Source organism: Zootoca vivipara, chromosome 7 (assembly GCF_963506605.1).
Source record: "Zootoca vivipara chromosome 7, rZooViv1.1, whole genome shotgun sequence".
Lineage (NCBI taxonomy): Eukaryota > Metazoa > Chordata > Lepidosauria > Squamata > Lacertidae > Zootoca > Zootoca vivipara.
The window spans coordinates 57682678-57697714 of record NC_083282.1 but is presented as its reverse complement, the minus strand read 5'-3'; the positions used below and the strand labels follow the sequence as shown (position 1 = coordinate 57697714).

General features: G+C 41.9%; 1 protein-coding gene across 1 annotated transcript in view; it reads right to left on the bottom strand.

Annotated features, from left to right (window-relative positions):
• The window catches only part of LOC118088520 (membrane cofactor protein), a gene marked incomplete at its 5' end in the record, with an annotated part of 83174 nt that overhangs the window by 22260 nt on the left and 45877 nt on the right, over nucleotides 1-15037 (bottom strand). The window contains 3 exons of the mRNA XM_060277481.1: nucleotides 151-236; nucleotides 2002-2098; nucleotides 2815-3035. Of these exons, the coding sequence (XP_060133464.1) occupies nucleotides 151-236; nucleotides 2002-2098; nucleotides 2815-3035 (404 nt within the window). The remainder of the gene's footprint in view (nucleotides 1-150; nucleotides 237-2001; nucleotides 2099-2814; nucleotides 3036-15037) is intronic.

Genomic DNA, 15037 nt, shown 5'->3' with positions numbered 1-15037 from the left:
AATCATGATCGTGAGTATATTGAGCATGATCAGAAAGCATCCTGAACTTTGTATATTGGTTGAGGAGACTTACACTTTTGCAATAAATAAAGTCACACAGTAGCACGTTGAATTTAAATTAAATAAATTCAAATTAACAACTCATCTTACGACGGCAAATGGGAGGTGGTTTATGCCATTCAAGTTTGCCAGCTACTTCCACACATCGAAGAGTCCTTTCACCTACCAATTTGTACCTAAAGGGAAAGAGAAATCTTTTATTTTAGTGAATTGGGTTAAAAAGTGTGTGAATAAAACATATCTTTAAATACAGTATACTTGGTTTATTTAGATTATTTATATCCCATCCTACAGAGTCGCTACTCTGCTAGTTGACAGAAAAAAATTAAACTAACCACCACCAGTTCAAAAGCAGTTAGAAACAACACAACAGCAAGAATATAATAACAGTAGGATTGAAGCCAGTTCACTGAATGAGAGCTGGTAAAGCGGTCTTTACTTTCTGCTAAAACAATGTGAAAATGGGGCAAGGGAAACTTCCTGGGGAGAGGATTCTATAGGTGGAGCAGTGCAACTGAAAAAGCCATTTCTCTGGGTGCTGTCAGTCTAGGTTGAGACAAGCTAGCAATTTAATTTAATTTAATTCCAGAAACAGTGGTACCTCGGGTTTCAAACTTAATTGGTTCCAGAGGTCCGTTCTGAACCCGAAACCATTCTTAGCCTGAGGCACAATTTCCGTTCTCATCCTGGGGCAAAGTTTGTAACGCGAGGTAGTACTTCCGGGTTAGCGAAGTTTGTAACCCGGAACGTTTGTAACCTGGGGTATGACTGCAAAGAAATTATCTTTTTGTTAAAGAGTGCCCAGAAAAAGTCACACCAACATAAAAATGCCAGTAGCTTGGACATAGTGCCTTCGTAAGCACCAACCTATAATTTCAAATTTCATCATAGTGGACTTCCTCAATTCAAGGTGAAGTGCTTGAGATACAAGTCAAGTAATCCAGGATTGACATTCAGCTAAGATGGGGAGTAGTGTGTCACCTCAAAAACAAAGGGGAAATGTCTGTGTGTCTTATGGAACGAAGGCACTGGATGACAGCGGGATCCCTCGGCTGCAGATGCAGATGCAAGCGGAGGCATGCCTCTGCGCCTGAGCCATGGCTCCCGGCAGTGGCAGAGGAACGAGCAGCCCGTTCCTCTACTGCAGCCATCAACAGCAGCAAAGGGGCGGGGGAGGAACGAGCAGTCTGAAAGCAGCGCAGCACCTTTCCCAACTGTGCCTCCTGTGCCTGCCCCAGCGAGAGGCGGCGGTGGGACTGGTGGTTTATTAAAGGTAGTTTAGTACAACATTTCTTCTTTTCCTCCTCTAAAAACTAAGTCTATCTTATGGTTAGGTGCGTCATATGGAGTGAAAAATACGGTATATTTATTTTGCTGGAGAGAAGGGGAAGTTAGCGGGGCATATGGAAACCCTCAAGTGTGGTCTAATATCGTTATTCTGCCATATTTCATTTATTTTATTTTTAGAGAGATGCACAGAGAACGGTCAACTTGCTTGAAGCAGCAGTGCACTTAATAAGGGCTGCAAGGAGTAAAAGGAGCCAGGGAAATAACTGCGGATTCCACCAGTGAGTGGAAACATATCCAGATGTGAGGTCTAGTCATAGAAAGGCAGCAGTTTCACCCACTGAGAAAGAACCAAATGAAAGACCTGAATACAAGTTTCTCAGAAGCCAGAGGTTGCCACTGTTCATTTATGAAACCAACCAGAAACCTGATCTCTGGTGCTGCTCAGTTGCGTTTAATAATTTATTTGGAGTATTTACTCCCCATCTCACCCTTTCCCTGGACACCCATGATTATAAATATAACACAGACTAGACAAGAATTAATGTCAAAAACCTAGCCTAATATTTTAACAATTAATATGTCTCTGTCATGAGCCCCTCCCAGGAGTTCTAAACAAAGCTAGGTAGGTACAAAAGGTGACCTACAACTCACCCCTGAATACAGCCTAGAGTTATTTCATCACCTAGCCGCCCTCCGCTTGGTATTACTACTCTGCCATTCGCTATATTTACAGGAGGACATAGCTGTCCTAAGAGGAAATCAAAACAAGCATTAACACATGTAGCCTTGATTTCTTTAAAAAGAAAATAAAAAGGTACATTACAGACACAGAATAATTGATGTTTTTGAATTATGGTGCTGGAGGAGACTCTTGAGAGTCCCATGGACTGCAAGAAGATCAAACCTATCCATTTAATTCAATATCCTGTTTAACTGGTGGTTCACAATAATGTCATCTTTAGGGATGGATGCAGACATTGGTGTTCTTTCTTTTCTCCTTCATGAGTTGAAAGCAGTTGTGAGACCATTTTTTTGCTTTATGGACACTTATCTCTTTGTTGCCTGTGGCATATAGATGTTCAAAGTTTCTGGACTGCTACTGCTGACAATATCCAGTATCAAAAAGACGACAGCTGAGATCATTAAAAACTCTATTTTGTTTACTACAACATTGTAATATTTCCTCCAAACAGGCTGTTGCTCTCTTCTTGTTTCTTAAAAGCACCGTGTGTCTACAGACCCTAACGGCATTAACCACTTGAGTTCATCATTAGGAGTGATGTTCAGAATATTACATCTCCCCAATTTAAGTCTCCGATGTTCTATACCCTAATATTTTCTATCTTTTTGAAGTCTGTGGATCTTTTTGAAGTCTCTGGATCTCCTCTAGTCCTCAAACAAGATACCTGATCTAAGATGGCAGTTCAACAGTTTTAACTATTCAGCTAATTAAGTGAAACTTACCTTGACAAAACCTAGGATTTTCTATTGACCATTTTGAAGTGTCAAGACATGTAAGAAAAAGAGTCTCTCCAGGAATAGGATCATAACCTGCAATGCAACGGTAGCGCAAAACAGTCCCAGCAGGATAACTGTCTTTTGGATCCCCGCTCCTTAGGGTAGCATTGGCTACATGTGGATGGGTGCAATCACTTGGAAATAAAAATTCAGAGGAAGTTCTGAAGCTATAGGAGAGAAGACAAGGTTCATTGGAGTGGAGTAGATAATTCGTAAATCTCTATGACATTTTCCTTTACTGGGATCTATAGGCCCATGTTCCAATAGACTCTGGGAGTTCATTTGCAGAGCAGAAGCTGGAACAAGACGGGCAGCAGTAAGACATAGAGTAATCATAACTATGTCTCTTCAGATGTAAGCTCTCTTGAATTCTAAGGGGCTTGTTCACAGATAAGTGAGGCTCAGATGGAAGCCTTATCTACCACCTGCTACCCACATGGAAAATAAGTGGTTGCCTTTTCATCTAAACAAACTTGTGAGAACCACATGGGTGGCACACCTGTTACCAGCATCTAATGCCTAACAGGAGATAGAGGGAGAAAGATACAAACAGTAGCAGCAACTGAAGGATTGTCTCCTTCCCCATGATGGAGCTATTCCTTTGAGAAAGAATCTGTGTGAGACAAACTATGGCAGACACAACACCAGGCACCTGCTCTCCTGGGTTGGTTTTCTTTTAAATGTTGTTCATTATGAATGCTGCAAACCACCAACTTCAGTTGAATGCTGAAATATAAATATTTTATATAGTAAATTTTAATTCCAAACCAGTGGCTATAGAGCAATGATCCGGTGTTAAATGGTAACTATTTTTTTTATGTTATCATGGGATGGGGGTACAATCTGGAACACAAAAAAGCAGCACTAGATCTTTTAAGACCCATGCAGCTGCTGCTGTGCTGTCTTCCTTTCCTTGTCTAACATCTGTTTTAAAATAACACATGATGTCACATTTTCACTCTGTATTGTCCCACCCTACTTCTCACTGTTGCAGGACAATCCTGGGAGCAGAAAGATACCACCATATGTTGTGCTTCGAAGTTGTAAAACAAAATAATAGAAAAATTCCTTCCAGTAGCACCTTAGAGACCAACTAAGTTCGTATGAGCTTTCGTGTGCATGCACACTTCTTCAGTTGAAGGAAGAGATGGAAACAAATAGAGGGTGCTAATTCAAGGTGGTTATATTACTCTTTCTTGAGTGGTGTTAGAAACCCTGAAGAGATAAAGAACACAACTGCAACTCTATACCATACCATTTTTTGGCAGTTTTTATGAAGAAATCTCCTACTTTGACTTATGGATGGAAACTGTCACACAATATTACTATTTGTGATATACTGAGTTCCAAACTATGAATAACTGTATAAATGTTAGCTCTGTGTAAATGATGAAAGGAGAGAACAGGTCAAATTATTCATGGCTATCTTAAATAAACAGGACTTAAAATAGCAGATTAAGTAATAGAGCAGTCCCAGAACAACATTCCTTGGAAGAATACCACATTTCATTAGGGGTAAAAAAGCTCAGAAGGCAAAGGAACAATATGAATATTCCATCACTGCCGTTCCATCCATTGCTCTGTATAAGTAGAATGACCATTTAGTTAGAGCAACTACCTTTGATAATTATACAGTGGTACCTTAGTTCTCAAATGCCAAAAACCCAGAAGTAAGTGTTCCAGTTTTCAAACGTTTTTCAGAAGCCAAACATTCAATGTGGATGTCGGCTATTGTTTCCAGGGCGCCTGCAACCATCAGAAGCTGCACCTTGGTTTTCGAACATTTCAGAAGTAAAATGGACTTCTGGAACGGATTGAGTTTTGTTTTTGAGGCTTTTTCAGTTAATTTGTTTTTTTGTGATTGTGTTGAACCCAGTTAATTTACTGATTGATTGATTGATTGATTGATTGTGTGACTGCGGAGATGGATAAAAGCCCCCCATCCAAACAATGACTATCATCAGTTCAGGTAAGAAAAAAAATAATTTTAATTTTTATCAACTACAATAATGCCTTATCTATTTTATACTACAGTACATTGATTATTGCTTTCATTTTATGGCTCAGTGGTTTCATTAGATAGTAAAATTCATGTTAAATTGCTGTTTTAGGGGTTGTTTTTAAAAGTCTGGAATGGATCAATCTCTTTTGCATTACTTTCTATGGGAAAGTGCGCTTTGGGTTTTGAACGCTTTGGTTTTGGAATGGACTTTCAGAATGGATTAAGTTTGAGAACCAAGGTACCACTGTATGTGTGAATGTGTTGCATTTTTGAGAGATCTTGTTTTGCAAATTCTTACAAAGTCCATGTTGCTGGACAGGCCTGGTGTTTGTCTACTCTTTACTATTTGTCTGCTGTTTACTGCAGTGTTCAAATCAAAGTATGTTGTGAATACACTGGATTGACAGCAAATGTCTTTGCATCAGATGGGGAGGCTTTGGTAATGCTGCATTAACAGCCCTCCCATGAGGTGGAGAACATGCAGTGATCCTAGATGGCTCTGCTACATAACATACCCTTTGATCCGCTTGTTCCAGAGCTGAAAGCTACAATCTAGCACTGCCTCACAACCTATCTTAGTACTGGCATTAGTCAAGGAGGCTCCCTGTTATTTGCTCCTGACACTCCAAAACAATATGAGATAAAGGGAAGAGAAAGCAAATAGGACCCACAGCATGGTCAGGGAAGCTCTGGGCTTGCACAAAATTACAACACACTTCATATATCCCAGAGGTAGGATCCAACTCCTAGGGCCAATGTCCCTTTGTGCCCCCCAAAATTTTTGAGGGGGCTGCCCCCCAAGTTAATGAACATTGCAATTCAAATAGTGTGTGTGCACTGCATCATCAATTACATGCCCCTCCACCAATATTTTATTCAAGTTGGCACTCCTGGTCTTAGGAACAGGGTCAGGCATCCAGCATGGTTAAAGGTCTTACGAAGCGCAATAGAAAGAGGATGCTTAGCCTTGGAAGATGAAAGATTTAAGGGGAGACGTGGCGGCTGTTTCCACATATCTGAAGTGCTGTCACAGCCGAAGGCGGAGCAGATCTTTGTTGCCACAGAAGGCAGAATAAGAACAAACACGTGGGAATGAAAAGAGAGCAAATTTCAGGTAAACACAGGCAGGCTCCAAGTTCCCTCCTGCCCTGGACGCGGGAATGGCCTTCGCCATCCCCGAGAAAGCCTTGCTTCGCCCTCGGACATGATCCGTCTCTAGAGGGAGGCGGGGCGCCTCCCATTTGACAGAAGAACAGACGGGCATCCCGAAGCCCCCTCACCTCACCGTGAACTCTGGACAGCGAGGAAAACAGCAGCAGCAGCGGCCGCAGCAGCAGCAGCGCGGACGGAAACCGCCCCCCGCCAGGGAAGCTGGTAAGAAGCGCCATCGCACGAGAGAGAGCCCGGAGTCGGGGAAAGCGAAAGCGCCGCAGCTCCCTCCGCAGCTGAAAAGCAAAGCGACGGAGCGGACCCAGAGAACGACTCTACACGAAGGGAGAGGCGGCGGCAGCGCTTTTCTGGCAAAGGGGCGCGAGCAGCGGCTTCACCTCAGGAGCTCCGCCGAAAGGAAGGCGGGGGGAGGAGCCACACGAGGAACCGCCTCCGCCGTTATTGGTTCCCGGTATTAGCTTACGCCCCAAGGCCGCCGCGCGCGTGCTGGTTGGAGGTTGCGGGCAAGAGCGCGCTCGGGATTGGCGAGTGGAAAAGGTGGGCGAAACCATAACTGATGGGGCAAGGCGCCCTGTCGTTTAGGTTGAAAGCCGCGTGGTGGGTCTGATCTCTTGACCCCTCAGGGGGAGAGATAACGGGCTCCGCACATGGCAGCCCAAGCTGGGTCGTGTGCGAGCTGCTCCTGGTGTTGGGACAGGGGGAATCTCGAGGGAGCTGACTTTATTCCCACAGAAGACGACCCCCTATTCCGCTATCAGAACGGTTTAACAATCAATCCCACTTCCTATGATAATAAATAAACACTATTATTTTCATCACCATGATCCTACACACTGTAGAAGAGAAACTCCCCACCGGTGTAGAAATCATATATCAAACAAATGGAAAGCTCTTCAATTTGAGTAGGCTCAAAGCAAAGAGTAAGGTTACCATGCCTTCAGTCATACGCATAGCTTCAATATGCTGATGACAACGTAGTGCGTGCACACTCATAAGATGGCCTCCAAACCATCCTAAATATCTGAACAGAAGCTTACGGAAAGCTTGGCCTATTGCTCAACATCCCAAAAACCAAAGTGCTATGCCAACAAGCAAGCACAAAACAACCCACCCCCCACAGCGCCGCAAATCCAACTTAATGATGTAATGTTGGCAAATACTGATCATTTTGCCTACCTAGGCCATTATCTTTCAACAACAGCCAACATTGATGCTGAAACTCAACATTGCCTGAGGTCTGTGAGTCCAGCTTTCTCTCGATTGAGGACTCGGACATTCACAGGGAAAGCAAAATGCTTCCTTACAAAACTATTGTACTACCAACTTTACTGCACCCTTGTGAAACATGGACCACTTATAAATGACATCTCCAACACCTCAAAAGATTCCATCCACAGTGTTTCCAGAAAATTTTACATATCACTTGGGAAGACAGGCAAACAAATGTCAGTGTACGGGAAGAAGCAAAGATCACCAGTGTCAAGGCAATGATTCTTCAACATCAACGTCATTGGATTGGTCATGTCGTTCAGAGATGCTGGATTATCATTTTTCAAAGCAACTACTCTATTCCCAACTTAAGAATGGTAAGGTAATGTCAGTGGACAACAAAAGTGGTTTAAAGACACTCTCAATGCAAATTAGCACTGGGAGGGGAAAAAGAGCCCCCTAAGTCTAAACACCCTTACCAACTACATATCCCATGACTGTCTGAATTTGTTGGCATCCATCTGCCTTCATGGTGAAGTCAAACTGCTGGAAAGTTGCAGCGCCTACCTAGATTGTAAAGTATGATGCAGTAGAGACATGTTTTGTTGTAGCTGGGGGAAATGAAGGTGATAGGATACTGCTTTAAGTGTATAGTACAGATAGGACCTAAGTGAACAACGCAACAATGGGCATTTGGTATCAATACCAAATAGGCCCAATAATTACTGCCATTTCAATGCAGCAGATATGCCAAGGTTTTGCAGTTCTCCTGTACTCTTCATTAGTTTAGCTTAGAAGAGGATTGGGCAGTGCTGACTGCCACCATCCATCCACCAGCACTATCTCTGCAATACATATACACAAGTTATTGTCGAGATACAATGGCATGTGTCTCCAGGGGTGAAGTCAAACAGCGGTGTTAGCAGCACCAAAGTGACCTCCCTGGGGTGCAAGCTTCTACAGCCTTCTACATTACAAATAACAACAACCAAAAAACACAAACAGCAACAGAACAAAACATACAAAATTTCATATTCTTAACCTCTTATCTAATCACTAGTGTATTTCAGCCCATTTAATAACGGGCGCTAGAACATCCTGGGGTTCGGAGAAGCGCTTGTGCAGCGCTTCTCTGAACCCTGGGACCTGTCCTTGCTGTCGGCGGCAGGGGGACAGGAACGGAGGAGAAAGCGCTGCGTTCTCCTCCTCCATTCCTCTCCCCCAGCCGCCGACAGGAAGGACGCGCGCACTCTCCCCCCCCGCCTCCTCCAACCGCCGTTCCTCACGGCCAGGGAGACGTGCCCTGCAGTGAGGCGGTGTCCGGCGGGAGCGGCGGTTGGAGGAGGCAGGGGGGGAGAGTGTGCGCGCGCAGTCTCTGCTGTCCAATCCCTGTATCCCTGGGGCACATGCGCAGTGACCCAGGGACACACGGGACAGCTTAGACGCAGGGACAACTTGGACATTATTATATAGGATTGTACTGCGACTTCCTCGGATCCTCCTTACTGCGATTCACTGCTAGTCCACTTTAGCAATTTCTACTTCATAATCCTTTTATCCTTATTTAAATTATACTTATTCTTAATTCCAAACAAAACCATTGTCTATCATATTTCATATTTTCCTTCACCACCAAGCCAAATCTTAAACTACAGCATTGTATATACATCAAAATCCATTTCTTTCTATTTAATTACAATACTATTCTTCTTCAAATAAACTTTAAAACTCTTCCAATCTTCTTCCACCGATTTTTCTCCCTGGTCGCCAAGCCTCCCAGTCAGATCAGCTAATTCCATATATTCCAGCATTTTCATCTGCCACTCTTCCACCGTCGGTATTTCTTGTGTCTTCCAATATTTTGCTATCAAAATTCTAGCTGCTGTTGTGGCATATAAAAAGAATGTGATATCCTTTTTGGGTATTTCATTCCTGACTATCCCCAGTAAAAAGGCCTCGTGTCTGTTAATATCTTATACTTAATTCTGGGTTTTTTCCCCTGCCAGATAAATTTAGATAAAACCTTTTGCCATTCTTTGAAACACTTTATATTGTCGATTATCGGTAATACCTGGAATAGGAATAACATTCTCGGCAGCACATTCATCTTAATAACTGATATTCTACCCATCAAAGACAATTTCAAATTAGACCATATATCCAAATCTCTCTTAATCTCATTCCACATTTTTTCATAATTATCTTTATACAAATTCAAATTTGTTGCAGTCATATTTACACCCAAGTACTTCACCTTCTTTACAAACATCAAGCCAGTAGTCTCCTGTAACCTATTTCCCCCCTCTAATGTAAGGTGTTTTTCTAAGACTTTCGTTTTAGTCTTATTCAACTTAAATGCTGCAACTCGTCCAAACTCCTGTATTATATCCAGCACTTTAATAACGCTGGTTTCTGGGTCCTGCATTGTCAATACTAAATCATCCGCAGAGGCTTTTAGCTTGTATTGCTTTGCCCCCACCACAATTCCTTTAACCTTTTCTTCATCCCTAATCATAGTCAGCAAGACTTCCAGAACTGTTATAAACAATAAAGGGGAAAGTGGGCACCCTTGCCTGGTTCCTTTTTCAATTCTTATTTCCTCAGTCACCACATTATTAACTATAATTTTTGTTTTTTGCTCAAAATAAATTGCATTGAAACCATTCATGGAATTTTGCCCAACTCCCAAATTTTCCATATTTTTCTTCATAAAACTCCAAGAAATATTATCAAAGGCCTTTTCTCCATCTATAAATATCAATATCGCCTTCGTATTCCTCTTGGCCTCTAAAAATTCCAAAACATCTACTATGTTCCTGATATTATCCTTCATATGCCTAGCAGGTAAAAAACCTGCTTGGTCATGGTGTATAAGATCATTAAATACCTTCCTCAACCTCATAGCCATAATACTTGCAAAAATTTTGTAATCCACATTTAATAATGAGATAATAATGTTTGATGGATTTTTGTATTTTAGAATTTCTGTTTTTTTGGAAGCCGCCCAGAGTGGCTGGGGGAACCCGGCCAGATGGGCGGGGTATAAATAATAAATTATTATTATTATTATTATTATTATTATTATTATTATTATTATTATTATAGGACGATAATTCTTAACTTGAGCTCTATCCGCATCCGGTTTAGGTATCCATGTGATGAATGCATCTCTCCAGGACTCTGATGCCCTGTCCCCACCTAATATTTTGTTGCAAACGTCCATCAAAGGCTGAATCAACCAGTCTTTTAAAGTCTTATAATACTTTGCAGTCAAACTGTCTGGTCCTGGTGCCTTGCCTACTTGCAATTGATTAATTGCTATCTCCACTTCGTCCCTTGTAATCTGGTGATTGAGTAGGGTTTTATTTTGTGTCGGAATTTTTTGCAGTCCATGTTTGACCAAAAACTGGTCCATTTATCCTAAATCTTCTTTATCTTTCTTATACAATTGTTTATAATATTTCTGAAAACATTTTCTGATTTCTGCTGGGTTCTCTATAATCTTTTCCTCCTGTATTATCTTACTTATTGCATTTTGCTTTTGGTTCTTTTTCAACTGCCATGCCAACAACTTCCCACATTTATTTGCAGATTCAAAAGATCTCTGCTTCATCATCTTCACTTTCCACTCAATTTCCTGGTTAATTAGCTGAGAATATTGTATTTGTAAAGCATTTATTTCCTTTTGAACCTGTTGATTTTTTGGGTTAGTCCTTAACTTTCTCTCTTCCTCTTTCATTTGGTTTATAATATTCTCTTTTCTTGCCTCTTGTGCTTTTCTCCTTATTACATTCTGCTGAATCAAGAATTCTCTCATCACCGCTTTACTGGCATCCCATATGACCCTTCTTTCTGTTTCATTATTTAAATTTATTTCAAAATAATCTTTTAGGGTCTTTTGGCCCTTCTCAACAATCTGTTCATTCCTCAACAAGGCATCATTCATTCTCCATCTATGCGAACCCTGTACAAACAATTTTAATTCCATCAGCACTGCATTGTGATCAGAATAAGTCTTTGGGCAAATTTCTGCTTTAATTATTTTTGGAGCCAAGTCTCTTGTAGTCCAAATATAATCGAGTCTGGAAGCTGTTTGATGTACATCTGAAAAGAACGTGAACTCTTTTTCTAATGGTTTTTTTAATCTCCAAGTGTCAATCATGTCCAAATTTTCAACCAACTCAAAGAAAGTCTTTGGTAATCTTCCATCGTTTGATAATCTTTGCCTTTGTGATCTATCCATCATTGTAGAAACCACCGCATTCAGGTCCCCCATCAAAACAATTTTATAATCCATATAATCCAGTAATAAATCGTGTTACTTCTTATAAAATTCCGATTTAACTTCGTTTGGTGCATAAATTCTGACCATTAGAAACTTCTCCCCATGCGCCTTTACTTCAACTGCAACATATCTTCCTTCCTCGTCTTTAAATATAAACTTTGCATCAAATTTTTCCTTCACATAAGTTACTACTACTCGTTTTTTAACCTTTCCCGATGAGATAAAATCCTGACCCAATTTTTTATTTTGTAATATTTTTCTCTGAATTCTCGTCACATGTGTTTCTTGTAAACACATCACATCCAAATTCTGTTTTTGTAACACATGATATACCTGGTTTCTTTTAAATTTCGAGTTCAAACCGTGGATATTCCAGGGAAGTATTCTCAATGCCATCTTGCTTACTAAGTTGTGGGTTCTGCTCCTGGTCCAGCTCCTAGCAGTTTCAAGTCAAAGAAAGGTGGCGATATTGGTTGTGGTGCTGCGCCTGCTCCCGTTTCCACTTCAAAGTCCTTCACGGTTTTCCCCCCAGGAATCTTATCTTGTCATCCACTGATTTGATCCAAATCTTCTTCTGTTGATATTTGAAAAAGAGCCCTTCCGGATATTCCCACCGGAAATATATTCCTTTCTTCCTCAGGAGAGTTGTCAAATCTGTATATTTCCCCCTCAGGCTCAAAAAAAATTTCGGGATGTCTTTAAACAGGATGATCTGCTTGCCTTTTACTTTCAAATTTTTCTGGTAATGTAGGCCCAGAATTTTATCTCGTTCTCTTGTCTGGAACACTACCATACAATCACTTATGAATTTTGAATCTTTCTTCTTTGATTTCACTCCAAATCTATAGGCCTTCACAATTATTGCATCCAATTATTCTTTTGTCAATTCCCAAGCTTTTTGTCAATTCCCAAGCTGTCATGAACTCCTGGATTAAGGTTGCTTTTAAATCTTCTTTCTCTATCTCCGGAAATCCACGAATTCTCAAATTCATTTGTCTCTCTCGCATCTGTAGAAAAGCAATTTGGACCTGTGTTTGGTAGTGCTGGCTTTCCAAATCCTGCACTCTCACAGTCTCAAAGTGCATTACTCTAGTCTCTATTCCAGCGACCTCTGTCTTCACCTGTTGAACATCTTGGGTCAGCGTTCCAATTTCCTTTTTTAAATCTTTAAATTCTTCTGTATGTTTATCTTGCGTCTCCTGTAATTTGTCCTGTCCCTCTTTAAGGGTACTTAACATCTTAAGCACCTCATCTTCAAAAGTTGAAGAAACCAACAATTTCCTTCTTTCCGTTGAACCTTCTGAACCATCCCCTGCCATAACAAACAGAGGCGCACCAGTTCCAAATGTTAGCAATAAATTGAACGTTTATTTTCCCCTCTGGTGGCAAGCCTTAATTTCAGTCACAACACACCAGCTTTGCAGGATTGGAATGTCAAGGTCACTATTTTCTCAGCACCATCCAAGCAGCTGCAGCTGCTAGAGCTTACCAATAGCACGTAGGCAAACAGTCATAAAAGCAAAGAAGAGTCTTATTTTCTGTATACCTCAAATTGACAAAGAAGTCAATATGTTGCCAGTCTATTATCCAAATAGGAAACAATGTATCTGTAAAGCAATCCAGTCTCTTTGTAACCTCACAAAGGGACTCGCTGTCTTTCCCGGTCTCTCCCTCCCAGCGAGAAAATCGGCTTGTACTTTCATTAAAGCATGTCCTCTGCAGGACATACAATTCAAAATCAGTCTCTTCCCCCTTGCCCTGCTACAGGGGTAGTATCGAGGTTTGGATCTTGAATATTATCAGTTCTCAAAGCCTCTGTTGCTGTAGCAATAATTGATTGCTTCCATCTTTAGTGCAGCAGGGAAGAAGAGACCTCCATTTTAACTCCTTCCCGCGGTCTAATTGCTTCCAAATTAACACTTTTTTAACGAAGCTTTTTTACTCACGGCATCCAAATTATCCGAATAACAGCTTTTTAATGGAGAACTTGATCGCTCATAGTGCCTGCGGACTTGCGGCTGCACGCACTGAAGATAGCGAAATCCTTTCGAGGCGCCCTAGTCTTCAACCCCACTCACTCTCGGCTGCCCTTATTAGGGTCTACCAGGGAGTAGGGGAAACGTTCAGGCACCCGCCGAATCCTGTCCTCAGAACGCGCTATCTGAGGATTAAATGGAAGCCCGCATCGCCGTTGCGGGGTCTCCCTTGCCTTCAGCGCGCCGGAGGTTCCCAGCGTCGGGAACCTCCCGTCCGCTCAGCTCGGCAGTCAAGCGGAAGTCCCATTTTGGATGCGGTTTTGATAGGATTTTTTCGACTTACACATTTTTAGATAGGATTTTTTTGACTTACGATTTTTTTTATTCCCCCCATGGGTTTGACTTACGATTTTTTCGACTTACGAAGGTCCGTTCAGAACGGATTAAATTCGTAAGTCGAGGGACCACTGTAGATCTGCTTAACTCCTCCAGAAACCCCTGGAGACAAGATGCGACCACACCTGGAATATTAGAAACTGGCCAATAATTATGGAATACAAGGACGGCCTTTTCAATAGAGGTCTTTTAACTGTCTCCCTTAGTCATGTTGGAACTTTGTTGTAAGGCGGCACTGACCATTCCCTTCACCCACCCAGCAAGTTCCCCACTGGTCTTTTTGATGAGCCAGAAAGAGCAAGGATCTAGTACACATGTGGTGGCTCTCACATTTCCAAGGATTCTGTCCACATCTTTGGAATGTACAAATTGAAATGTATCCAGTTTCAGCGAGTCTGAACTCCACCAAGTAGTGATCGGACCATGACAATGTAGCTATAGAAATTCCTCCACTCTAACATCACCATCATCCAATCCTTCACAGAAAACCAAATCCAGTGTGTGCCCAGATGCATGAGAAGAGTCAGAAATTATTTGGGACAGACTCATGTATCTGACAGGGGAGCCTCAGCGTGAATGTTAAAAGTCCACCAGTACAAGCTTGGAGGAGACCAGCACAAACCCCAAGACCTCCATGGGGCTACAGCAACAGATTCCCTATTTTGTCCCAGTCACCCATCTTCAGATACACAAATTAAAACCCAGCAAACTGTGAGAAAGGGCACCTGGGAGATGCTATGATGATAGACCATTGCAGCTCTGCCTCCCCACCCCACTGATCTTGCCTCCTGCTGTACAGATAATTCCAGTGGCCAAAGCTGAGAGGTTACTCAACCACCAGTTCATCAAACCAGGTCTCTGTAATACAAACCAGGTCAGTATATTCATCCCGGATCAAGTCTGGAATGGCTGTTGTTTTGCTATTCACCGACCTGGCATTGATCAGCAACACTTGAGATACTAGGGCCCACCTGAGATACTGAGAACAAAAACTTCTGTTCAAGGCACCATCTAATGAGGCTTTGCATAAGATAAAAGACTGCACAGAATGCCTGGCTAGGTGCTCTAAAGGAGAAGTTAAGTACCTGCCCACAAACATCTATCCTCACTGCACCATGCATCTATGCATCA